General features: G+C 33.8%; 1 protein-coding gene across 1 annotated transcript in view; it reads left to right on the forward strand.

The window, feature by feature from the left end:
* The window catches only part of LOC130634132 (hemicentin-1-like), a 34,646-nt gene that overhangs the window by 8,295 nt on the left and 2,196 nt on the right, over positions 1-24,155 (forward strand). Inside the window, exons 5-32 of the mRNA XM_057444598.1 lie at positions 548-871; positions 1,671-1,844; positions 2,186-2,350; positions 7,742-8,068; positions 8,161-8,490; positions 9,315-9,641; positions 9,849-10,178; positions 10,282-10,614; positions 10,751-11,077; positions 11,329-11,652; positions 11,835-12,143; positions 12,585-12,911; positions 13,083-13,216; positions 13,592-13,820; positions 14,955-15,096; positions 15,562-15,770; positions 16,206-16,538; positions 17,052-17,387; positions 17,751-17,905; positions 18,093-18,258; positions 18,706-18,852; positions 19,467-19,661; positions 20,154-20,477; positions 20,791-21,096; positions 21,489-21,679; positions 22,579-22,699; positions 23,222-23,317; positions 23,869-24,018. Of these exons, the coding sequence (XP_057300581.1) occupies positions 548-871; positions 1,671-1,844; positions 2,186-2,350; positions 7,742-8,068; positions 8,161-8,490; positions 9,315-9,641; positions 9,849-10,178; positions 10,282-10,614; positions 10,751-11,077; positions 11,329-11,652; positions 11,835-12,143; positions 12,585-12,911; positions 13,083-13,216; positions 13,592-13,820; positions 14,955-15,096; positions 15,562-15,770; positions 16,206-16,538; positions 17,052-17,387; positions 17,751-17,905; positions 18,093-18,258; positions 18,706-18,852; positions 19,467-19,661; positions 20,154-20,477; positions 20,791-21,096; positions 21,489-21,679; positions 22,579-22,699; positions 23,222-23,317; positions 23,869-24,018 (6,831 nt within the window). The remainder of the gene's footprint in view (positions 1-547; positions 872-1,670; positions 1,845-2,185; positions 2,351-7,741; positions 8,069-8,160; positions 8,491-9,314; positions 9,642-9,848; positions 10,179-10,281; positions 10,615-10,750; positions 11,078-11,328; positions 11,653-11,834; positions 12,144-12,584; positions 12,912-13,082; positions 13,217-13,591; positions 13,821-14,954; positions 15,097-15,561; positions 15,771-16,205; positions 16,539-17,051; positions 17,388-17,750; positions 17,906-18,092; positions 18,259-18,705; positions 18,853-19,466; positions 19,662-20,153; positions 20,478-20,790; positions 21,097-21,488; positions 21,680-22,578; positions 22,700-23,221; positions 23,318-23,868; positions 24,019-24,155) is intronic.

Consider the following 24,155-nt stretch of genomic DNA (forward strand, 5'->3'; position numbering starts at 1 on the left):
TAATAACAAATTATTTGTCTAAAGTTTGTCCATATTGGACAAACCTTTTAATTGTAAACCAGGACAGCATTAACCGCATAATATACTGTTCACAATACTTTTGTAGATGCATCCTAAATCTGATGTGAATATTGAAAAGTGAATTGTGAAAAGTTTAATAAATTGCATGTGGGATTATCATTGAAGTTTTCCCTTTCTTCCACAAGTCTAAAATTTCTCAAAAACTGTAAACTTTACTCAAAACTTACTACAGTGAATGAACAATGTGCAGACCGAATAAAATGTACCAGCTGCGTTCTGCATAAAGGCTCATGAAGTCCTTAAGACTGGGTTAAAGGGGGCAGTTCTGGTGGTGTAAGCTGACCATCTGGCTGGGCAAAAAAATTCCCTAGTTTATTTTTTTGGTATAGCCAACTGATGAAAGATTAAAACTGTACAGCAAAACTATTCAGGAATAACATGGCTGTTGCTGCTTTAGACTTTGGATTTAACGAAGAACCAAATATCCTTAACTTAAATAATTTTAATAAAGTTTGTTTTTGTTTAGAGGCTTGGCAACCAACAATTTTTTCAGAAAGACTGAAAAAAATCTTCAAAATATCAGAAACCCTTGCTAACATCAGTGTAGGGGTAGATGCAACACTCTACGAAGGAACAGAAGTCTTTATTTATTGTAATGTTAAATCAAAGAAGAAAATTCAGATTGAATGGAAATCTGATTTGTCATCTGAAAAATTTCAAACACTTGTAAGAGATACAACAGTTTTAAAGCTTGGTACAGTCTCTATTGATGATGCTGGATCTTATACTTGTGTTGTGAATGGTGGAATAGAAAAAGGTGACCAACAACAAACAGTATTGACAATATTAGGTAAGCTTTCCTGTTTGTTAATAATTGTATATCTTTATTGATTGCAACTAACGTGATTATGTAAATAATAAAAGCGAATTATTATGTAATATAAAAAGTTTGATGGAACGAAAAAGTTTTTTTAATTTCAAAAGACCGAATTTTGTAACTTTTTATCCCTTGTAACATATAAATTAAAAAATTCAGTGATATGGTTCCTTTAATGAAAACATGAAAGTAACCAGCTTGTTCAAGGTTTTTCTCTTTACCACAAAAATTGTTATTAAGCAAATAAAATTTTTTAATAATAAAAGCAGAAAAAGTATATGCTTGCATCTATATTTGCCTCAAAATGGCATGTAAGCTAAAAGAGTATTCACAATCAAAACACATTAAATTTTTTTAGTTTTATAATTTTTTTATTAAATCTTCTTTATAAATACTTGATGCCTTGTTGATACTTCTTAGGTTTGTTTTCGTGTTGTGTTCATGCACTTTATGTATGTCAGCCTAAAAATACTAATAAGTGGCAGCAACAATACACTGGTATAATAAAGGAGGATGTAAAAGTCATTTTAGCTAGTTTTTATTCTATTTTTCCTCTTTTATTTAAATTAAAATTAGCAGTATTTTTAAGTAATATTTTTTTTTTAAAACAATGTTCAAAATTTTAATATTGCTAACATAGCATTAGGAGTAAAAATATAATAAGAAATGCAGAGAAAGTTTTATTAATGTTATAAAATGCCAATGATTTTTTTAATCAGCGCTTGCAAATGTAAATATCTATGCAAACATATTGAAACTCAAAATTTTTTAGGTAAACGTTCACCTGTCATTGACTCTAGAAATGACTCTGTTCGATACATACGTGGTAATTCAGTTGCACATGTACAAATTGGAGAGTTTGCTGTCATCAAAGCAGGATTAATGGTTAAAATTGCTTGCCCTTACACTGCGATGCCACCTGGGAAATCAGCCTGGCAACGAAATGGTATGCATTTATTCTGGAATTTTAGACTTTATTTCATAATTGGTGACAAGATATTTGACAAAACATAAATTTTTGGTCATTTTTTGAAGTTGGCAAAGAGCATCAACTTGCCAATACTCTGCTTCCATATACATATGTGTGCTAAGCGGCGTTAAGTCATGCTGACATTAACAACAATTAGCACAGCCTAAAAATTTTGAATCAACCAAATAACCTAATGTCCTAAGTTCTAAGTCTGCCGTAAACATTGATGTGTGAACTTTGACAAGTTCAAATTGTATAAACTAACATAGAAACAGATCAAAGATTTATCAAAGATGTGTATAATGTTGTTTATTAAGGTATGACGCTGGCATTACCATCAAGTAACATCCATGTAGAGAAATATCGAAACCAACTGGTAATTAAGAATATAGAAGTACAACACTCTGATATTTTCACATGTACAGTTGAAAATACTATTGGAAGTGCAAGTGCTTCATCAAAAATTAAAGTGATACCTAGAGGTTATTATCATTATTATTTTTTAACTTTACTTTTTCTTTTTCAAAAAGAATAGTAGTTGATACAAAATACTTAATTAGTGAAATCAAAATATGTATATCTCTTTTTTCCCTGTAAATCCTACTTGTGAACTCTCGTAAAAATGGTTACATAGCTCGGTTGATTTTCTGGACATTCTTAACCATCTTAAAAGCAAAAACATAACAGAATGTTGTGAAAATTAGTACTAAATGTTAGTTACCTTGAACAGAAAACAATTTCTCCAGTCAAATAATCCAAGTGAAAACAAACAATTAATTAACTCTCAATAACACCACTATTAATATCATTAACACGACGATTAACAATTAACAATGTTCTCCAATGTAACCATTAAACAATATCACTGGTATAACTCAAGCTCCTCCACAGCTATGATTTGTTATTACTTTAATTAGTTAATATCTCGTCTAAAGGGAAAAGTATCAATCTCCCTTCTTTTCTTCTTTTCGTTGATTGTAAATTCGTATCAATTGCATTCACAGTATCAGGCCATAGTCTCATGGTTAGCTATCTCCCGAAAATGAATGTCAATCTCAATGTCCCTTTTACAACAATCTATCAACGAGATGTCTATCAACGAAAATCAACGTCTTTTCAATAACAAATTTCTATGAGCAATTATAACACAAATTTGCAATTTTTTTTTTTTTTTTTTTTTTTTTTTTTTTTTTTTTTTTTTTTTTTTTTTTTTTTTTTTTTTTTAACACAAACAATGGTGAAATGTCTATTTTTCACCATCAATGACCGATGTTAAATCCCCTGACTTGAGAACTTCCATCAGGGAAAAAGGAGATGCCCCTTTCTTTGTCAGCACATCGGCTATTTGATGTTTTCCATCGATCCATCGTAGGGTGACTTCATCGTTGTTGATCATCTGCCTTAAGGCATTTATTTCCACTCGGAGTCGTTTGTCTGATACTGTCTTGGTTGAACCAGCACATTCGAAGAGTGATCTACTATCAGTTAAACATACAACTTCAGGTTTTTCGGCTAAAGACTCTTCAATCATTTTAGCCAAGAAGAATGCTGTGTCAGCTCCATCTACGGAAGCTAGTGACTCCGCTGAAAGAGTTGAACGTACTACACGACGAACTTTATTTGAGCTCCAGGAAATTGGTGATGATTTTCCTGAACCATCAGTTAAGAAGGCGATATGACCACCTTGACTTTGACCTCCTTCGAGATTGTTGAAGCTGGCATCAGTGAAAACCTTGATGCTTAGGTTATTCAAGGTAAGTTTTGGCACAGTAATGTGGCAATCTTGAGATTTCAAGAACTTTATCGTCTTATTGATGAGTTTAATATCAGCTAGAGTAGCTGTTGTTACTCTTGATGACACATCGCTTACGGTGAAGCTAATTTCTGGTCTTGACATACATGCCAACCAATTGAGCTTCCCAATTGATTGTCTCATTTTAGATCTTTCAACTTCATTGATTGGTTCATCCTTAGAGCATTTTATTCTCTCCATACTGAGAGTGATTGGCTCTAGCTCATTGATATAATCGGCTTGTTTGATGGTGATTGTTCCATCTTCATTTTGATCGAGGTCAATACCAATATATTTGAAGTGTCGCATATGTTCACTACTGGTCTTGAAGATACTCTTCAACTTTGATACCACATTAACGAAGGTAGAACTTCCTGCCCAAATCACGTCATCAACGAAACATACCAATATTCCGAAAATCAATGTATTTGAAGACCAGATGAATATTCCTTGATCTAGTTCAATAGGCTTTCCACCGAGTTGAATTAATTCACTTCGCAGTTTTAGGTACCAGCTACGACTTGCGTCAGCAAGACCATACACCGTTTTTGACAACTTCCAAAGGTTTTTGGTATTAGCCTCCTTCGGCGGCAGAACAATGACTTCTCTGTCAATCTTCTTTCCTTGAAGGAATGCTGTTTTGATGTCCAGAGAATTCAACATCCAATTTTTGGATGAAATTATCGTCAATGCTAATCTCAATCCTTCCTTAGAGCACGTTGGACTATCTGTTTTAAAATTTTGGACTTCTTCAAAACCACGTGCCACAAGTCGTGCCTTAACTGAAGGTTGGCCATCAATAATCTTTGGTGTTACAACCCATCGTAGACTCATAGTTTCTTGTCCTTCATTAGGTATCTCGATGTAGACTGAATTGTTAATCCATGACTGTAGTTCTTTTGACTTTGCTGACAGTACTTCACTGCTGTTGGTGATCAGAGTGACTTCTGAAGGGTCATCATTGATTTCAATATCCTTGATGTTTGCAAAGTTTACCGCTCTCTTCATACCAGTTTCTGTTTCTACATTAAACCAGCCATCATGCTTGCCTCCAACTTTCCCTGCTCTTGATATGATTTTAGCCTTTTTCCATTCCCCACCTTTGTCCTTATACTTTAGACAAAGATTCGGTCTTAATCTCGGCTTCTCCCTCGGCAGCATGCTATGTGCTTCAGCAGAAATTGGCTGTGTCTGATGAGCTGGTGCATCATTGTTTAAAGGCTCTGATTTTTCAGACGATTGATCTTCATTTTCTGATTTTTCAGACGAATGATCTTCATTTTCATTGCCAGATCCTGATTCTGATTCTGATTCTTGGAATCTAGGTGGTTGTTCCTCAGTGAAGGTGTTGTCCCCTGCCTCTGTTGTTTTTTCTGATGAACCACAGCCGCCGTCATGTACCAATTTTACACGACAAGGATGGACCCGAACGTAATAGCTTCCATGTTTGATCAAAATTTGTTGGCCGTCCTGACCAAGCACAGTGCCAGGACCTTTCCATTCGTTGCTATCGTTCCGTTTATAGTAAACATTATCACCTGTAAGATATTTGGTTTCTCCTGAAGATCTAATGTTGTGAGATAGTGCCCTTCTGATTCTTTCTGAGTGCTCACTTGCAATAAATGCTTCTCGAGCCTTGTGAAGGGCTTCCAGATTCTCTCTCATTAACTGCGTTGCTGGTTTTCCTGACAAGGCTGGTGGTTTGTCATCCATTAGTGATGGTAGACGTGGATTCGTTCCAATTGCTAACTGATATGGTGTAAAACCGTGTGCATTATGTAGTGAATTCTTTGCATTTACACACCAATAAAGAGCAATATTCAAGCTGCAACTTGTATCATTGAGCACCTTGTCTAGCATGTTGGATAGTGTTTGGTTGTGTCTCTCAACAATACCATTTGACCAAGGGGATTCCGCGGCAGTTGTCTTAATTGTGATGCCAAATTGTTCTGCTAGATTGATGAGCTCTTCGTTAGCAAATTCACCGCCATTGTCGACTAAAAATTTATCACACGAGCCATAAACAGATATCCATGTCTTTAGTATTGCTTCAATAACAGTGGTCGGGTTTTTGTCCTTTATTATTGTTGCAGCAGATAGGCGAGTACAGAGATCGATTAGGTGAAGGATGATTTTCTTGTCGTAGAATTTTAGATCCATCGCAACGGTTTCAAGGAACTTAGATCCCATGGGTAATCCTACTACAGGGCGAGGTGGTGGTCGTCGGTAGATTTGGCATGTTTTACATTCTTTATCAATTCTTTTTACTTCTGATATCAATTCTTTATTGTTGTTCCATGGTGGTCCTGCCTTATTGATCAATGACATGAGTTGATTGAGAGATGGGTGAGCAAACTGTCGGTGAAGTTTTTCAGCGATTACAGTCATGTTGTTGTCTTCCCTTGAGATAAAAACAAAATTGCATTCATAAGGTTTGTCGATTGATGCAATTACTTGACGCGGTCGAGTCAAAGGAATGGTATAATGTCCACTTGAGGTTGTGGCCAAGTGAACAGTTTCTCCCAATGCTTTTGCAGTGTCACTCTGGAAGTCAAGAATCATATCGGCCCTTTTCATAAACGATTTTGATAGTAACAGGGGTAGGACTTTTGGTATCACATCTGTATTTATTTTTACCTTTGTGTTGCCAATGATAGCAGGAATAGATGCTCTTCCACAAGCTTGGACTTGTTCACCGTCTCCGAAGCGATATAAACTTTTGCTATGGTGATGTTTTACTTCCCTCTTTTCTTCATCAGATAGAGAGCTTATGTATTGATCTAACCAAACATCCCCACAAACGGTTTTACTGGCACCGCAATCGAGTAGGCCACAATTCCATGTTTCTGATACTAGATGTTTGAGTTGACCTGGTTTATCGCTTTCGTTGAGAAGGACGATTTCATGAACCATGTATGTATCATTTTGCTTTTCCGGACAGTCTTGTTGCCAATGAAAAACACTTTCGCATATCGCACATCGAGATACACGACCATTCCTGTCAAGTGGGTTTTTAGTAGGTTTTCTTGTGCCATCTGCTTTGGGTCGAGAAGCATGTTTATCTTGGCGCCATGTATTCCCTTTTTTGTTGTATCTTGATGATGATGCAAATCTTTGATTTAGATTACGTTTGGTGTAATATATCCCTTCTTCATCTGATGATGATTGTTGACACTCGTCTGGGTATGCTTCATTAGCATAAAACGATGGTTCTGCTTTGATTTTGATGGAGGACATACTACTGTCTAAGTCACCATCAATTGATTCTTCGGCAAATACTTTTATCAATTTCTGTCTCACATCATCATAAACTAAGTTTGTTATTGTTGCTTTTATGAGTCTTTCATGAGAACTGTCAAGATTAGCAGCCTTTAATAATCTATAGGCTAGCAGGTCATCTGGGTAATTGATGTAAGCCTTTATCTTATAGTACCTCTTTTCAAACTCTGTTAAGAAATCTCGAATCTTCTTCTCTTTTGTTCGTTTATAAGTCTCAAATTTTTCAATTGCATCAAATTTTTCTGTCAGTTTATCCTTTGCATATATCTTATCGAGCCTCTTTAAGATATTCTTAACTCCGTCTTCAGATGATATTTGTTCAGATGGAAGTTCCAATGCAGCTTCCTGTGATTTCCCATCAAGAGTAAGTACAAGGGACGGTCCTTGTTTCTTTTTATCTAGTGTTGTAAGCTCCGTCCAAATTCCAATTAATTTCTTCCAATCCTCATAGTTCTTACTTTGGGATAGCAGAGGAGGAGCTTTATTGTATGACACCGACGTTGCCATTTTTCTCTGCTACCATGAAAATTAGTACTAAATGTTAGTTACCTTGAACAGAAAACAATTTCTCCAGTCAAATAATCCAAGTGAAAACAAACAATTAATTAACTCTCAATAACACCACTATTAATATCATTAACACGACGATTAACAATTAACAATGTTCTCCAATGTAACCATTAAACAATATCACTGGTATAACTCAAGCTCCTCCACAGCTATGATTTGTTATTACTTTAATTAGTTAATATCTCGTCTAAAGGGAAAAGTATCATGTTGTGCAGTCAATCTTATATTTTAGGATCACGCTCACCAAGAATTTCAGCTGGTAGACGTAGCAGAACTACAAAAATAATTTCTACAGCTGGGTTGGTTTCTATTAGAATAGGGGAAACTGTTCAAATTATTGAAGGTGCACCATTGAAGTTAATATGCAGTACCTCTGGCTTACCAAAACCTGAGATATCCTGGGAACTTAATCGAAAACCAGTCTCGGATGACTCTATTATTCAAACTGGAAATACTCTTTTGATACTACATTTTCAGAGAAAGCATGTTGGTGATTATAAATGCAAAGCTAATAATGTAGTTGGGGAGGCGAGAGCATGGTCAGATGTGAGAATGATTGGTACGTATGTGAATACAAAACATACCCTCTTTTTTTGAGTTTTAAAGTCTAGATATTTAAGTCTTTGACTGGTACTATATTTTATATTACAGTTCCAAGTGCTCCATCAATTGAAGTTGGAAAGTCGTTTTTAAAGATTGCTGAGAAGGGAACTCTAGTTGATATTACAATTGGTGATAAACTAAAAACGACAGGTGGACGAGACATTGTGATTACTTGTCCAACTACTGGTTACCCCATTGCAAAGTTGTTGTGGAAGCATGGTAAAAATATGGTAACAGACACTGAAAAAATAATTCAAAACAATGAGAAAAGGACACTAACATTAAAAAACGCTGATGAGTGGAGCTCTGGTATGTACTCATGTTTTGCAACTAATGGAGCTGGTGTGGTAATGAGTTCATCAGAGATAAAGATTTTGCGTAAGTTTTTTATTATAATATGTAAATTTGAGAACTGATAAAAAAATTGAACTTTTATTAGATTCAGCTTGTTTGATTAATTGACATAATTACAGGACTGTTTGTTTGGTGTAAGCATTCCTCATAAAAGTATTGTGTATTAACGCAGACCTAAATCTGATACTAGTATACAGAAAGATGTGACTGGTAATACACACTATATGTCAATGTTGCACACAATGGTGACAACATAATTATGTTCTTTTTACATGCATAATATTTTTGCCCAAAACTAATAATATAATACTATGTTAATATAAATAACCCTACACATTATCTTCCCGAGTGCTGCAAAGATGATGGACGTGAACTAATGTTTTCTTAAATGTAAAATGGCTTCTTGGATAAAGAATGCATATTCAGTTTAATCAAATTGTTGAATATTAATTTTCTAAACTGGTCCAAAATTAAAAATAACGTTTTTAGCAAAAATTGACACAGGAACCAAAAATACTATTTGTCGTTAATATTGGGCCTTTATTAATACATAGATATTATAAAAGTGAATTCATAACATATGACTCATTTGCTGGCTTCAGGTCTCTGTAACATCTGCATATGGGTTTGCAATGAAATTTTGTAGGTAAGCTTGTAGTTTGTGATTAATCACAAAATTTATTTCCAACAGCAGATTGTTATGACCATGTTTAAAATGATTAAGATCTTGTGTTCAAACTGATGTAGACTTTCTTTTCAGGTTAATCATTTTATTAACACTAATTTACATTTACCTTAAAAGTAATTGCTGTTGTTTAGCTTTTATATTTTGTTCGTTTTATCACCAGCTAAGGGAGCTCCTCTAATTACAAGCAAACAAAAAGTGGAAAAGTCTCTTGACGCTTCCCCACTGGTGGACATAGAGATAGGAACAAACCTGACAACAACACTTGGCAAAACATTACGTATCCTCTGTCCTGCTGAAGGAACAGAACAATCATATTATGAATGGACTGTCAATGGCAAGCAGCTTCACTACGACACTCGTATCAACTTAAATAATGGGTATGAGTTGATTATTAATGGTCTACAGTTCTTTGATGAAGGGATTTATGGCTGTCGGGCATATAGTCAATATGGATATGATAAAATGATATCACAAATAAAAATAATAGGTAATTTGAAACTTTTATTTGTTTTAAATTTCAGTTATATTTATGGGCCAGAATGAAAGTGTCTTTCTCTCCATGTCTATCATTTAAATATCAATTTATGTTGCTTTTTTGTAGTACACACTTGTTAAGAATAAATGAAACAAGTTTCTTTCGCATTAGAAAACGTTATTTGAAATTGTTTTGTTTTGAAATGTCAGTCTTATTTAGCTGGTCATACAAAAGGTGGTAAATCACAGCAGCATGGAAACATTGGAACAGAAGGAATAACTGGTGATGAGTTTCATGTAACTAGCGGTCAGGATATAAAAGTCATTTCTGGCCAATCAGTTGAAATAAGATGCCCTGCACGAGGGAGTTTGCGGCCTCAACTTACTTGGTTGAAAGATAACCAGCCCATAATTCCAAGTCGTGTTTTGGTACCAAAAGGTGAAAAGTTATATCTTAGTAATGTGGATTTATCATCAAGAGGGCAGTACACATGTGTTATGCAGACCCAATTAGGAATTTCACGACTTGTAACAAATATCGAAGTGATAAGTATGTTTTACCTAATACAGCAATTTTTTAATCATATGAAGCATATTTTGATTTTAATTTTGATTTTTTATAAGGACTATCAAAAATAATATTTTTTCTATAGAATTTCAGAAATTACAAATTCACAGTGTCTCTGGATCTGTTGAAGCTGTTGATCCTACAACTGTTGCAGTAATTACAATTGGTAACAACGCCCGTGCAATAAAAGGTGTGACTATAAAGATAAAATGTCCACATATTGCTGTGCCACCTGCAAAGATCTCATGGCTTGTCAATTCAAAGGAGATTGAAAAAAATGATGGCAGTTTTGTACAAGAAAAAGGAACAGATGCTTTACTTATTCAAAAGATGAGTGAAAAATATACAGGAATGTATACATGTCATGGAGAGCAAAATGGTCAGATTACTGAAGCTAGTTCCCATTTACAGTTCATTGGTAATTTATTTAATTTTGTTCTTTTGCTTTCATAGATTTGGCTTGGCTTGGCTTGGTTAGTTTTTTTCCCTTGTATTTTAGTTTTTAAACACAATTTCCCTTTTTTTAATTTAAAAAAATTGAAATTCTTTGTTAGAAATGAAAAGTCCAGTGATCAGAAAATCACAGCGTGAACTTCATACTCTTCCAACGTCTGCTATGTTACATGCTCATGTTGGTGATATTCTTACGGTTAATTTGGGTAAATCTATACAAATTGACTGTTTTGTCAATGGCGTACCAAAGCCTCACGTCACCTGGAAATTTAACGAGAAGGATTTGTCACTAGTCAGTGGCGTGAAGAATTTCAAAAATGGAAGTATTGCTATTAAACTTGCAAACTGGTGGCACAGTGGAAAATTTAAATGTTTTTCTGTGAACAGCATTGGTGTAGATTCTGCGATAAGTAACATTGATGTTGTTGGTAAGGAAAGGAAACATTTTTTGGCATATCTTTTTGCCTCTATTAACCAGAATGTTTTCATAAATCAATTACAGGCTGTAACCTGCTTGATTTATCAATTTTAATGTAGAAGAACATATTATGTGCTTCTTCTCCATTATCACAGTTAAGAAACAAAAAGCATTAAGTTGGTTTGCTTGAATTGCCAAAGAAAAATATCCCAAAATGCTATTAATGTGCATGAATACCTTTGTCTCTAAAATTCTGTTTAGGGAAGTATCTTCCGATTGGTTATAAACCCGTCATAAAGAACATAAAAATCATCAAGGCAAAACAAAGAACGATTAGCGTAGAAGTAGGAACCAACATTACAACAGTCGCAGGAAATTCAATACTCCTGATATGTCCAGTTGGCAAATATGGGAAAGTTGATATAATATGGGAGAAAGGAGGATTGTTCTTCCAAGGGACAAGATATTACACTAATGGAACTGTATTTATTTCGTCATTGAAGGTAAAGGATTCTGGATCATATACATGTTTTAGTGATGATACCAGAAAATGGAAATTTGGCTCTCTTCATATCAGTGTATTAAGTATGTTATATTGTATATTTTTAGCATATTTTGTTAGGCCTTTTACTGTTTATTTGGCAATTTATATTTTAAAATCGTACATCAACAACAAATATCATTTTTCGGTAGAACAAATTTTGCATAACACAATGTGGAATTTATTTACTTTTTACTTTATATATGTTTATTATCTTTATTTGTAGTACCAGTTGAAGAGTTGTTGGAAAAATCTGTAGGACAAGACATTCAAATTTTAACAAATGAACCAAAAGAAATTGAAGTTACCGTTGGGACAAAACTGACAACATTGCATGGAAATAAAATAAAATTTAAATGTCCAATCAGGGAAGGGGTAATTAGGATTGATTGGTTACAAAATGGACGAATCATTACAAATGGTGACAAGTACTTTATTATTAAAGAAAACCTTAAAATTGGAATGCATAATGTAACTTGTCAAGTTACAGGAGAAATGGGGAAAACAGAAATCACCTCCTTCATTCAAATACAAGGTAAACCATTAAAAGTATATATTGACCCAACAATAAGATCCAATTATACTTTACTGTCAGAAACAGTGATTCCTTGCTGATGATATTTTTGTGAAAATATGGGTAGTGCTCTTAACAATTGGATTAGTGCTCTTAACAATGACAACAGTGTAGACCAATATTGCTTTTTTCGCTAAAATGTCAACAATCATGAAAAACAAATTTTAAAGTGTTATTTAATCCTGACAGTACAAAGATTGATTCAAATGACACTGCAAAAAGGTTAAGTTTACTATAAAAGCAACTTTTAGATTCAGTCAAAATATTCTATGATGACAGGTTTCTTTCAGATAGCTGGTTAGCTATCTACATTTTCTATAAAACTGCTGTGGTGGATATTAGGTAACACAATATAAAGTAATCAGTTATTGTATTCAGTTGATACCAGTTTTATTTTTTTAGCTGAAAGGAAAATTCAAGTGAAGAATCCTACACAAAACATTATGTCAACAGCATCAAAATCTGAATTTGATGTTGGAGGAAGTGTTCATGTGCTGCAAGGAAGTAGTGTTGACCTTAATTGCCTAGTCTCAGGCTCCCCACTACCAGAGGTACAATGGAGCCATAATGGAGTACCATTGAGAAAAAGCCAAAATTTATACTTTAAAAGACGCAAACATACATTAACTATTCAGGTTGTATCATGGATAAATTCTGGAATATATAAATGTGGTGTTGTGAACACTGATGGAAAGGAATATTTTGCAACATTAAAACTGGGGGTTTACGGTGAAATACTTCTTCAATTTTGTTTCTTATTTTCTTCTGGCAGAACGAACTTGGAAAATCTGAAACAAGATTTTTTTGTAAAATTAAAATCTATATGCTATCCAGTTGTTTTATCAAGATTGAGATATAATAATTAGAAAAATAAAGATTTTATAAATAACTTATCTTTAGTGCCAAAGAAACCTGTAATTGTGTCTTCCAAACAAGGCGCAACACAAGCTGGGATGCTTGGACGACCAACTGAAGTTATTATATACAGAAATCGAACAACAAAAAATGTGCAGGATGAAGCCATTTCAGCAGAGGTATTTGTGGTATTTGTGGTATTATTAGTTTAAACTTTAGAAACAGCATAGTAATGTTTTGAGTCTGTGAAACAAGAAACGCCAGATAGCATAAAAATTCAATCAAGCAACCGTAACCTCATTTAGGATTTTTCGTTTCATTACAGTTTTCTATTACTACTTCTTCTGTTGCGGACATTGCAACTTTTGCATATATTGCATTTTTAGCTCTAAGTTCAGTATTTTCCACAATCCTGCACATTAGTCTGATTTGTGGAAATACAAAGTGGTTGGAGATTTTTTAATTTTGTAGTGGAATTTGACATAGACAACCTAAATATTAGGTGAAAATGTGTATGACTCTGTTAAGTTTATACCAATATTTAACACATCTAGGTTGGTAATGACTATAAAATATTATCTGGAGCAAAACTAAAGCTTCTTTGCATTGCAGACGGGGTACCAAAACCAACAATGAAGTGGAAAAAAGATGGTGTTGAACTTATAAATACACACCATTCTCTTGTTGTTGACACTACCGATATCAGGTCTAATGGGATGTACGTTTGTGCTGCTAGTAACAGATTTGGAACCGTAACGGAAAGTTCATTAATTAACATTATTCGTAAGATTTTTCGCTTGTATTTTTTGTTTTTATTTTGTTTTTATTGAAATGCAATATTAACAGCTAACAGTTTTTTGTTTGGTGTAGATATTCGAAATTATTTCTGCTGTTTATTGTGTTTTCTCCCAAATTTTCAAGAGTTGATGTACTGCCTATTTCCTAACTTAACTTTATTAAGCTTTACCTTTTTATACAGGTGCTGTACAATTATTTTAAGGTAGGTTTCCATACGACTGCATTTTTCGCTCAAGCAGAAAAAGCTCAAGAGCTTTTCCCTCAAGCATGCGCAATAAAGTAGAATGACAGCTGACTCCACGTAAAAAGATTCTCCCGAGCTTTTCTAAAAAAGTTGAACTCATTCAACTTTTTCAGCACATGTTTTCCTCTCGAGCTTTTTAACCAATGAAATTCAAGGAAATGTAAACAATTGCACAATTCATTTTATTCAAGAAGAATATTAGAAAAAACAACAATTTCTTCTGCACTTCTTTATTCACAAAATAACAAACCTTTCAGGAAAGTGTTTGGTATTAAGTAGAGCAGAGACACCTGTTAGTATTGAATTTGTGAACAAAAGTTATGGGTTCATAAATTCTTTTCAAATCTTCCTAACAACCACAAAAATCAGCTGCTTTTTGGGGGGCATTGGTAGTTAAATTCATAAACTAACAATAAATTATAACTTTCCCCTTTTTCATGAAAAATTTCTCTCATCTTTCTTAGTTGTTGTTTCCTGTTCAGTCTTCTTTTAATTTGCTGCCATATAAACAATTTTGTTATTATTTTTAAAAGGTTTTTTCTGTTTACGATAGCCATTTTATTCTGAACATCTTTTCTCTCAAGCGGGAAATTGATATCCATTAAGTTCAAGCTCAAGAGAAAAATGCTCCCAAGCTTTCTACACTCGAGCCGAAAATGCATTCGTATGGAAATCTACCTTTCGTAACATAATAAAATTCAGCTTTTTTAATGAGTGCCAAATGAATGCCTACTTGTTCACTTTTTCATTTGAATTTATTAAACACCCATTCTGCAACATTGTAATAGTTTTAGTCATCTTTCTGCATAGTTTATATACATATTTTACATATTGTAGCTACATTGCTTGTAAATTTGTGTTTTGTTTCTACTTAGTTCCAAGCAAGCCTGTAATACAGAGGGATTTAGTGAGAGGAAATAAAACAGAATTCTTATCCCACATGGATGGTTCCACTAAAGTCGAAGTATTTATTGGTGATGATTTAAAAACAATCAGCGGTACCATAGTTTGCATAAGGTATAACTTTTTGTTCGTTAAATTTCAAACTAAGCTTAATTTTTATTTGTGTCTTTATTTCATTTAAAGTTTTTAAAATAAGCAGAGAGAAGAAGACTACAACTTAGAGCATTTAAAAGTCTCATTTTGTTAAATGATAATTTGATAAAATTGAGTAAAGAAGAGACTGCTGATATAATATTTCTTTAATTCTTAGCAGTTGTTTTTGAAAGCTTTCTGTAAACACAAAACATCGTAATATCTTAAAGATTGTTCACAAGTAGGCTTAATTTACTTTCCAAACTGGCATTTTGAGGGAATTTAGAGGGAAGAAGTCTAAAAGAAGAAAAACTAGCTAAAATATTTGTTTTGTATCATTGGTCAAACATAACAATGTCTCCTGCATAAAGACAAATGCTGTTTCATTGCTCCAAAAAAAAAGTACAATACCTAATTGCCAAGTTAATTTCATTTTGTAACTTTTAGATGTCCAGCAATTGGTATTCCTCGCCCGAAAATTTCATTTCGAAAAGATGGAATTCCTGTAGAACTGAACAATAAATATGCAATAGATGATCTTGGATCATTGATTATTACTTCAGCAAGCAAAGTAGAATCGTGCGGAGGTGTTTACACTTGTCATGCAGAAAATGAAGCTGGGTTTGATGAGCTAAACACAACATTAATATTATATGGTGAGAAGAAATTTCCATAACTTCTGCATATTCATACTACAAATCTTTTCTTGCTTTGTATAAAATTTTACTTCTTATGTAGCTTTCCTCCAAATGGCACTTGCAATCTTCACCATGGATAATAATGTGCATCATGGAATACAGCAAAAATTTAACATGTACATCTTCCTCGTCATATTCTAAATAATGATCTAAAATATAAATTAAAGATAAAAAATATACTAAAAATAGGTGTTCCTTCCCAAAATTAATTTCAATCCTGAAGCAAAGACATTTTTATTGTCAGCAATCTGAACCCAAAAAACTGGTAGGGTGGGGACAGCATTATGTGTAAACCACATTTTCACGATAACCACATTAACAGCTAAGCCTTTCCAATTTGTTTCTTGCACAAATTGGAAATAGGTTATTGAAAACCGTGATTGCTGTTTATAGATCCTGTGAAGCCAGCATTTCTTCCAGCAACAGACAAACCAAAATACAGTTTCAACAGTGTTACTGGCAAAGGCGTTCTACAAATAACTAGTGGACAGTCTGTGATAACATACCCAAATACTCTTGCTTATATAAAGTGTCCTGTTTCGGGTTTTCCATTTCCTGTTGTTATTTGGGAAAAAGATGATGAAGTCCTAGCTAACAGTGGTATTGCAGTACTGAAAAACAATGCAACAACATTGATATATGAAATACATCAGAGTAGTTTGTTTCGCTGTACCGCAACAAATATGGCTGGTAGTCAACAAGCTGATACTGTTATAACAGTCGAAGGTAATTGTACATATCAATCAACTCTTAATATATGCTGTAATTGACATCTTGAGCTTCTTTTCGCAAACAAGAGTTAATAGTGCTTTTACTATTCGGAATAGAAATTGCTCCTCAATTAGATAAGGTATTCATAATGCTAAAAAGTTTTCTAATTCAATATTTTGTGAATAAAGTTTTACATTTTTTAATTGGAAATAATTTCAAACAAGTATTGATTATTTACACTTACCATGTTTTCAACCCTAACAACATCAGAGATAAAATTAATTATTATGAAAAAGGGTAAATTATTAATATCTTAAAATATTTGTTTCTTAAACATTGTTTTACACAAACGAAGACGTATATTCCGTATTTTAATCTCTTTTCTCTACATTTTTAAAAATTTAAGATATCGAAATATGACTGTATAGAAGTATCAACCCCCATTTTGTGATTATAAAGGCAACAAAAAGGGTTAAAAAAATACCATGTTTTTTGTTTTCCCTTAAAAGTTAACACATCACCTTTCAGAACCATTACCGCCCAAGATTTTGGTACAAAAGTTTGAAGTAGTGACTGCAAAGGTAATGTCTGCGAACATTACTATCGGTAACATCGCCAACATATTATCAGGCTCAAGATTAACAATCACTTGTCCGTCTGTGGGTTCACCAAAACCAACCATAGTTTGGTCACATGATAGAATAGCAGGTACATGGCTGGAAGAGCATCCAAATGTCCATTTTGCTCTTGACGGACATCATATCATTGTATCCAATATATCAAAGGAATTTGAAGGTGGATATAGATGTAACGCAACCAATGTTTTTGGTGCAGACACACAGTTATCATACATATCTGTGATAGGTAGGTTTATATGTAGTTTTAATGAATCTGTCCATGTGTCTTTTACAATATTAGTGAATGATTTTACGAAAGTTGTAAACTCATGGTAAGAATGTTTTGATCTTTTCACATCATGGAAGCAGAAAGATGTACACATTAATATTTTTTTCTTCTTATTGTTCAATGGATAATATATGATCTTTTTGAATACGTAGTTGGCAATTGCTATAAAATTTAAGATTTTAAATTTTGTTGACCTTTAAGTTTAATGCGAGTTAAGAAATTCATTATATTATTTCAACATCAAGGTGTGGTCACAATAACAGAAGAATGGTGGCCGCATCTTGTTTCTGACAGCACAGATAAAAACACTTATTTATTTAGATCATACACCCCCAACACTAATTGTCTCTGATCAGAAATATATTGTGAAGAAGCATGCAAGAGAAATAGTTGCTATCGTTGGAAGTGAACTGCACGTTCTGCGAAATACACGAGTCTTACTGGATTGTCCTGTGTCTGGATTTCCACCACCAAAGGTAAATGTCTAGCAGTAAACAGATGTTGTTGCTACATTAAAAAGCTGGCATTTTCAAGAAGAACACAACTAAGTGAAATTGTGTTCTTAAATTCATACTTCTTTCTTTCATAAAAATATCAAGTACTTTTTTTAATCGCCCTTTAATTTAAAACTACTGTTTTTTAAAATACATGGTTCTAACATAGGTGACATGGCTTAAAGATGGCTCACCGTTACGTAGAAATATCGACTATGATCCATTGACTCATATTTTAACGCTTAATAATGTGAAATTGACAGCAGAAGGGAGGTATACATGTGCCGCAGAAACGTTTGCAAAAACTTTAAAAGAAGACACCATGTTATATGTGGGTATGTACAATGCTGTTCTTATTTTAAATACAGTTTTGTGATTGTAAGTTATGAGTGCGGGACCTCAAGAATGTTTGACTTAAATGTGCGCCGACACGTGAGTCTCCATTTACAATTGTATATATGTCATGTGGGAATGTCTTCGCATCAATGAAATTAACATTACAAGCATCTCTCAATTCTTCTTGATTTGAATGTTACATATCGCTGACTTTTAGGGCTTCAAAAGTTTCAAAATCGAAAAAAGGAATTATTATAAAATATGTTTTTAAAAAAAGCATAACCAAAAGCACATCTGGACTAAAAATAACTAAAAAAATCTCTGAGCATGCGTTACGTTACGCTTTGAGTGCATTTCCTTGTATATAGAAAATGGAAACGGTATTTTGAAATGAAAAGAATATTAATTTATCTGTTCAAATGTCTAAGAATCTTTCTTTTTCTTAGGTTATGCACCAACCATAAAAGCAGTTAGTCGAAATTTATCACCTTTGATATCAGTTCGAGCTGATTCAGAATTAGTGATTCCGGTTGGTGTGAAGAAGTCTCTCTTACGTATTAAAAGTACAGCTGTTTTTCAATGTAAAATACAAGGTAAGAAAAACTCAAGGATTAGACACACTTATTAGAAATGAAAAATTAAAGAATTAGGGTGAACGATGGATAGGCTAGAGATATTAAACGCTTTTTTTAAGTGTACTAATGGAAAAGTTTAAGGACAAAACTTAAATGCACATTTTTACGTCCTTAAAAACTTTGATCGTGAGAGAATACTCAAAAAGGTGAAAATCTTAATCTTGGTACGAATATGTTTTTGAATATTGCAGTCGATTTTTACTCTATGTTTTTTAGAATGAGGGTTTTATTTCGGGCCCAAAAAAACCAGCCTGGTGGTGCGCTTGATATATGGTTATTTGTTATGGAGCTATTCCTTCTTTCTTAAAATTAAGATGGCTCATACAGCCTTGTTTTACAAGAAATCGACTCGTAGTACGTCAATAAAACCCATAAATATGTGATATCCAATTTTAAAAATCACATAGTACTTCAAATTGTTCGCATTTTTATGTAAGAAAAAAACTCCAGTGAGATTTGACGTAAGATAACCATTGAACTTCGTAAACCTCGTGAATATCTGTTTGATACCTACCACGCTGCAAATTTCTTCGTATGATTTTGCACAGACTGTTTACTTTGTTTTTCTCTAGGTCACCCTCATCCGAACATTAGTTGGTATTTCAACGATTTCCCCATTGATCTGGAAAACAAAGACAAATATGACTCACTTATCTCATCGTTATTGTATGTGAAGAGAGTTGTGGCAAGTGATGCTGGGATATATTCGTGTCAAGCAAGGAATATCTTTGGGGAAGCTGTCGCAAAAACAACTTTAAGTGTAATGGGTATGTTTGGATGATTTTTTTCTTTTGTTTTTTTAAAATAATATGGGATAAAAATTTTTTATGTTAACAAGGAAAATTTATTATGTTTAAAACATGGATTAGAACGGCTGCATTTTATTAAATATCTGTGTAATATCAACACCAATATTTATTAGAATATGATGTATATCTCAAGAGTTGAAGTTGTGTTTCTTGCAAAAAAACAATGTTGGATAGCGCAAGGGTTCTCAAAACGGATCTCTGTGCAAACATTGTCGTCCTAATAGGTTTCATCATTCTGTGCGAATCAAACTTCGCTATGATAACCAGTGAGAACTTTTTGGATTTTTATGAACGACTATTCAGAGCAAGATTGAGATTCATCTTTTTGCACACACATTGAATAAAATGGCTTTTCATCTCGAATTTTATTAGTCATACTTGATTGTACAAAAAAAAATAATAAATAAAAAAAAAATAACCGATTTGCTTTTCTTATTTGATTCTTACTAGTACCACCTCGAATCCTGTCGAGGAATGAAAATATCACTCGTACGAAATACTCGAAACAAATTTTATACGCAACTGTCGGTGGAAGCATCATAACTGTCAAGGGAATGTCAATCATCATCACTTGTCCTGTAGCGGGCGCGCCTGATCCAGTTTTGAAATGGTCGAAAGCGAATAGCTCGTTTGTTATTGACCCGCGAATTTACGTCACGTTCGATAGCCATTTCCGGATGAACAATGTCCGGATTTCGGATTCAGGACGTTACACATGCACGGCTACGAACAAAGTAGGCGAGATGAATAGATCAACATACTTACTTGTGGCAGGTAGGTTAAATATTTCATTGTTTACAGAATGCTGTCATTCGTATATAGAAATGTTGGTTGAAAAACAAACTTCATTGTTTATTTATGATCTGCATTAGGAGAGTTTGTTACGATATTTGCCAGCTATATCTCGTATGTTTATGGACATGAATTTCTTCGCCATTTTTTTGCGTATTTTGAAATCTTTTAAATGTAATTAAATTGAGACTTTTATTTTTACAATAAACGTTAAATTTTTGTAAAAAAAATATTTTGTGAAAAAATGAAACTGGAAGTAATACTAAAAATAAAAGCTTGAATAATATCATTGTAGAAAAGCCCACGGCTGCCATATTTCCGCATTTTCGATCCAGCGAAACTGGCAAAACACACGCCGTATCCAATGGCGACGGAAAGCTTATCGTCCCATTAAAATCTCACATCAGATTACTGTGTCATGTAACTGGCTCACCAACTCCAAAAATTACGTGGTTGAAAGACCACGATTTAGTGAGAACAGCGATCAACAGAAATGTGTTAGAGGTTGAATTTGTTACGTATCAAGATGCGGGAACCTATGTGTGTATGGCTGACAACGTTTTGGGTGCAACTACCGCTCTAATGGAAGTCACTATCGGAGGTAAGTGATGATGTTGTTTCAGAATACCTTATCTTTCACGTATAACATGCTTCGTAAACACAGTGGAACTACTCCTATAGCAAGTAAATATTCAATATATTAGAAGAATATGGGATGTAGACATTTCTCTTATAACAATACACTTTTTACTGAAAAGAAAACTATTTTTTATATATTTTAAACTTTCACTGCTTCTAAACTTTGTTTAACTTCATTTTCGACGAATATGTTCGATTTTTTGGGAGCAAGCCAGAAGGGACAATAAAAAATAAAAAATGGTAAATAAATTAGTATACTTGTCAACAAGTAGTCGAAAGGACAAGACGGAGCAAAATAGGTATGTTACTATCATAAAACAGGATTTACTGAGCTATGTACCACTTTTTTCGCAGTTCCTCCCAACCTAATGGAAGGTAACTCCACAATAAACAGTGACAAGAGTGACGTCATCAAGATACGTGTTGGTTCATCTATCACACTTCATGTCGGTTCAACTTTACGAATATCATGCAACGCGAGTGGTAATCCGAAACCTGAACTGTTCTGGAGTAAATATGATGACACACAACTTGTGGCAGTAAAGGTAGGTTAGTTAGGATTGCTTGCTAACTTGGTTTAAATTGATTAATTCTGCATCGTTAAGTATTTAAACAACTTTTGAAGTGGCATCTTAAGGTAAGTTGCTTTGACTGAAAACAAATTTAAACTGGAGATTCCCTATATTTTGCAAAAAAGACAGCGCTGCCTTGCAAAATGTGAATTAGTACCATCAATGGAGTTCCCTTCGAACTTCTGTTCGCTCATTTCAGAACTCATTTATGCGCCGATGATGTTATCCTAATCCTTATACCAGTGTCTTTATTCAACAGATTTACTTCCGCATACTAGAGCAATTAATGTTTGATTTTCGTTCTTTGTGTTTCAAGGATTTTAAGTATTTAAACAACTTTCGGAAGTGTCATCTTAAGCTAACGTCACCAACCAAACTTCAAACTGGATGTTGCCTATATAATGCAAAAAAAGACAGCGCTGCCTTAAAAAGTGTGAGTTAGTACCAGCAATGGAGTTTAGTCAACATATCGTAATTTCACGCGCTTGTCAGCATTAGAGCGGATTTCCGCGCAGCGAATTGGACGGCGAATTAGCCAGCAAAATGTATCTGTTTTAATTTCGCTCGAAAAATTCCCTTAGCCGAATTGTAGAATAGTGCCTACCTTTAGCGGCTAAATATTTCGCTGCAAACTTTGAACAAACCAGATAGTAATTGTTTGTGTATATTTTTTGATACAATCTCGTTACGGGAAAGGATTCAAGATAACTGTTTTGTCTTAATACCCAAAAGAGTGCTTACATTCAAAAGTTTAAATTCGACACATGTTTTTTATTTCGTAGAAACCAAAAAAAGTTTTTCACAACGTCAGAAATTTTCCTTTAATCCCAAATACTCATCTTTATTTATAAATACATCAAACTATCTTTTAGGCTGGATCAAGCAACGTCCTCATACTTCGAAACTTCACCAAAAACATGGCGGGAAGATATATTTGTCGTGCGAAGAATATGTTAGGAGAAGATGTAGCAAGTACAAATGTGTCTGTCATTGGTACGGTCTACACACATAAGGTTTCTGTTTGTACAAATACAAGTTAAGTAGGTAGAGAGAATATGTACAGAAATACTTGATTAAGCTTTTCCTTTACATAACTCCCTTCTTTAAAGGAGTCCTCGACCTAAAAAAAAATATTTTTTTTGAAATATGCTCCACCCACCTCCTCCCCACCCCTGCTAGGAATAAGAGCCCAAGGGGGTTAACGTCAGTTTAGTGCAATACTTGTTCTAAGAAAACTTTTTCTAAGGTAACGCTGACATTTTTTATGCAAGTAACTGTCTCATGCAATCGGTAATGGTCATTTACAACCATTCCGTCCAATTTTTTTCATGTTAAGAAACGTTTTCTGTTTGGGTAATTTTTGAATATCGAAAATATGAGCCCCTGTGGGAATTATCAAGTATTTACGGTAGGAAGCCCTTTTTGAGAAGTTTTTTTGAATATCGGATGTTCGAACTCACAACTTTCGAATTAGCGCATGAGTGAGTTTTATGTCTACTAATTTTTAATATTTAGAGGGTGCCAAAATTGTGACTGACATACCGAAACGGAGAAAAGGTGATTTCGTCGTGAACGAGAAAAATGGAGCGATGCAAATTCATGTCATCGAAGGTATGTTAGTGTTGTAGTCACGTGATATAATCAAAGTTAGACAAGACGTGACCCATATTTTTGTTAGGCCCTTTTCTTCCAGTTAAAGCACACCAAGGAATTAAGCGCACCACATACTATTTTGAGGCTTATGTAAACACTAAGAATATTCTCGTTTTGCCAAAATAATACTCAAAATTATGAAAGAGAATCTAATGAACGCTCGCGTAGTTATATTTTAGATGTATTTTATCTCGAATTGTTTTTGCGGGAACGCAATGAAAAATAGCAATCATGCACTAAAATTAAGAGGTTTAAGACTTTAAACGGTGTTGACAAGTTTTGAATGAGAGTTCACAGTATTCAAAAAGTGACATTCCTGGACACTTCACTTTAGATAACATAAAACTTTAAAAGTATATATGACTTTCTTTTTGTCCGGACGTTTTATCCACTTAAATACCCTCTACATTACATCTGTTAGTTTTTTGGTCAGCTTCTTCAGGTTGCGTAAAATTGTTGGATAAAAATGTATGCATGGTGAATTCTAATATTAAACCACTTTATTGCAGGACAAAGGCTTCATCTCATTTGTTACGGTGCTGGTCACCCATTGCCGAATATCTCATTTCAGCGATTATCAACTCGTCTTTCGAATCAGTTTCTGCATAATCTCGAACTGGCTGATAATGTAGACACAGTATCCAACCTAACGCAAAAAGGTAAAAAAAATTTAGCTTGGACTCCGTTAAAGCAGGCTTTCATTAAGCACTTATCTACCTGCAGTTCGCGCCAGTTATTATTTGGACTTGTGCGCTAGAATTTTTTTTCGTCTCAGCGTTTGTATGCAAACTTTCTC

This window comes from Hydractinia symbiolongicarpus, chromosome 1 (assembly GCF_029227915.1).
Source record: "Hydractinia symbiolongicarpus strain clone_291-10 chromosome 1, HSymV2.1, whole genome shotgun sequence".
NCBI classification, from domain to species: domain Eukaryota; kingdom Metazoa; phylum Cnidaria; class Hydrozoa; order Anthoathecata; family Hydractiniidae; genus Hydractinia; species Hydractinia symbiolongicarpus.